This window comes from Pelobates fuscus, chromosome 13 (genome assembly GCF_036172605.1).
Source record: "Pelobates fuscus isolate aPelFus1 chromosome 13, aPelFus1.pri, whole genome shotgun sequence".
In the NCBI taxonomy this organism is placed as follows: domain Eukaryota; kingdom Metazoa; phylum Chordata; class Amphibia; order Anura; family Pelobatidae; genus Pelobates; species Pelobates fuscus.
In genome coordinates, this window is record NC_086329.1 from 112,473,631 (window position 1) to 112,476,667 (window position 3,037).

The 3,037-nt window shown below is 35.6% G+C and overlaps 1 protein-coding gene across 1 annotated transcript; it reads right to left on the bottom strand.

Moving 5' to 3' along the window:
• Nucleotides 1–967: 967 nt before the first annotated feature.
• Nucleotides 968–1,939, bottom strand: LOC134582741 (olfactory receptor 6N1-like). Its single transcript, XM_063439381.1, has one exon. It carries the CDS (start codon nt 1,937–1,939, stop codon nt 968–970), a length of 972 nt encoding a protein of 323 aa, XP_063295451.1.
• Nucleotides 1,940–3,037: the final 1,098 nt, after the last annotated feature.

Here is a 3,037-nt window from a genome sequence, read left to right on the forward strand (position 1 = left end):
TCCAGGAAGTGACCTCTAGTGGCTGTCTAATAGACAGCCACTAGAGGTGGAGTTAACCCTGCAAGGTAATTATTGCAGTTTATAAAAAAACTGCAATAATTACACTTCTAGGGTTAAGAGTAGTGGGAGTTGGCACCCAGATCACTCCAATGAGCAGAAGTGGTCTGGGTGCCTGGAGTGTCCCTTTAACTAGGGGATTTGTGTAAGTGTCAAGCTGTTGGGAATTGCTGTTTTGCTGATGATGTTAGGCAGCCCTTGTAATTCTGACTGCATATATTGTCAAGGAGCAAGAATCTGAACCATATCTAAAACAATTTCAGCTTGCATTAATCACAAAAAGACTTTTTAATTAATGCCTATTTCCAACATGTGATTATATTAATGTTAAACAGCAGTTTATTATCAATGAAAAGTCGATGGATGTTTGTTATAGATCAAAAAGTATCATATATGTTTGGATGAAACACTTAAATGAACACTACCATCACCAAAGCCACTTTATATCAATGAGTTTCCTGAAGCCTTCTTACCTTTATGTTTTTAAACTGTTTTTTTAACTATTTAAAAGGGGAGTGGAGATCTCCGGGGACAGTTCGGCTTCCTCTCTTGTACTGCTCGGCAAATGCAAAGTACGTACACTATTAAAGCACAATAGACGGACAGTTATAGGCTGAGAGCATCGGATGACTAGCTCTTCCTATCGCTACTGCTCGTGAAAATGCAATTACCATGCAATACCTTAGAGGAACCAAAAATAACTACCGAGGGTGCTAATATGGAGTTAAAACATTCAAAAACAGTGTAAGAAGGCAGCAAGAGACATATGTCACCATAACCAACTTATTGACTTGAAGTGGTTATGGTGTCCAGAGTAGTCATTTAGGAAAGTAATACTTAAAGGTGCTACAATGTCTTTATTTGCCTAATTTGTTTGACATTAATCAGATTCTAATCAAACTGCAGACTTTTACTGATGACTGCTAGTTTTTCTGCTAATTTGCATATCTGCACTACTAAGTTTATTTGAACAAAAACATTTGATTAAGAAATTCTTTACTTCCTTGCTGCATAGGCTGTAAATAAGAGGCGTAAAGAACGGTGCCAATACAAAATGGTGGATTGCAGTTGCTAAATCATATTCAGTTGAGTAATTAATTTGTAGTTTTATGTACATAAAAGTCACACTTCCATAGAAAATAATGGCCATAATAAGATGAGTGGCACATATAGAATATGCCTTTTTGCGTTCCTGACTTGTTCTCATCTTGAATATTGTAAATAATATGCGGGTATAGGTCATGACGGTGGAAAGGAATGTAAAGATAAGTGTGAAGGAACTCGTGACTAAATCAGCCATGACATTAAGGCTGTTATCTTCACATGATAGGGTCAGGAGTGGGGACGAGTCACAGACGATGTGCTGGATTTCATTTGGTCCACAGAAAGCTGCCCTGGATACCAGAATTAGAAGGGCTAATGGAGCGAGGAACCCAAACAACCAACATCCATGTATTAAAATCTTGCAGAACCTGGAAGTCATGATGGAATGGTATCTCAGTGGGTTGTTGATGGCTAGGTAGCGGTCATAAGCCATAATGTTCAGCAAGCAGTTCTCTGTAATTATTATTGAATGAATTATGTACATTTGCATTAGACAAATAGTAAAAGAGATATGTGCTTTCCCCACTAAAACAACGGCAAACAATGTAGGATACCCTGCTGTAACAATGCTTATCTCAATTATAGACAACACGCCGATAAGGAAATACATCGGTGTGTGGAGACGTGGCTCATGAAAGATGGCATAACATGTGATTGAATTACTTGTAACAATGATGAGGTAAAGTATTAGCAACAAGATGAATAATATTTGATGATAATGAGTAAGAATTGTGAAACCCACAACAATAAATTCTTCGACTGAGTGATTTGCATGCATTTCATTGAAGGGGAGGGCAAAATTATTTTTCAGGATGAACATTTAAATAAGTTGTAAATTTCTTTAATATCAATACAGAGGCAATTATTGCTTATTTAACTAAATCAAAATAAATCAACTGTCATTCATTTGACAACAACAATTATATGAGCAGAAATGTACTAAAAAAATATCTACTTGTTCCAAATGACTCATGTGTTAGGACTCGTTCTTGGGGCTGTTGATTTTAAAAACCTTTTCTTCTGCCCTTCTTCCTATATGTCCATTATATTGGCCTATCAGAGCTGAGAATTCATCTGTAATCAAGAGACATTTAGACCAGGTCTTGCAAGTCTGGAATCATTGTCCAAATTAGGATTAAAGACTTTAGATCACTTTTGGATTTTCTTGATATTTTTGAGATTTCGGTCAGGTTTCTGACTTTATTAATGGGATATTATGCTCCAATGTTTTATGTCATCTGTTTAAAAGATAAAGCTCAGTTAGTTACCATGATGTCAAAGTTGCTGATAATTAGGACCTTTCACCCATCTCTGCAAAATAAAGTTTGATACAAAGTAAGTACTAACCTGGTTTAATAAATCCTGTCTTCGTAATAAATATCACTTTCTTCCAAAGCATTAAAAATAACAAAGCTTTAATTATGGCTTGGGATCACTCACAGACCACCCATTGCATGTTTCTTGCAGTTAGAAAGATCAAAAGTTTCCATAGAACATCTTTATGTACCAAACATTTAACCCTTGGTGGCCTAAAGAAAAGATATATTCTATGGTAACATCCAGCTGTCCTGATAATGTCTCCAAATACCCAATTAATTAGTAAATCCACAAAAAAAAAACAACAACAAATAATCAAGGTTTAATGATGGGAGCAGGTTTAGTGCTAATGTAATTAATCCCTGAGGGTAAAATAAGATGATAGCAGGGGAGTTGTTACAGTTATATGCATGTCGATAATATTCAATATATCCACATGCGTTCTTTGTTTAGAATACAGTCCATCCTTTGTGAATCACAAAGTTTTATCAGAGACCTTTAAGAGTGATTTTACTCACAACCTCAGTACATAAATAATGCAATAAAAACAAATTAGCAT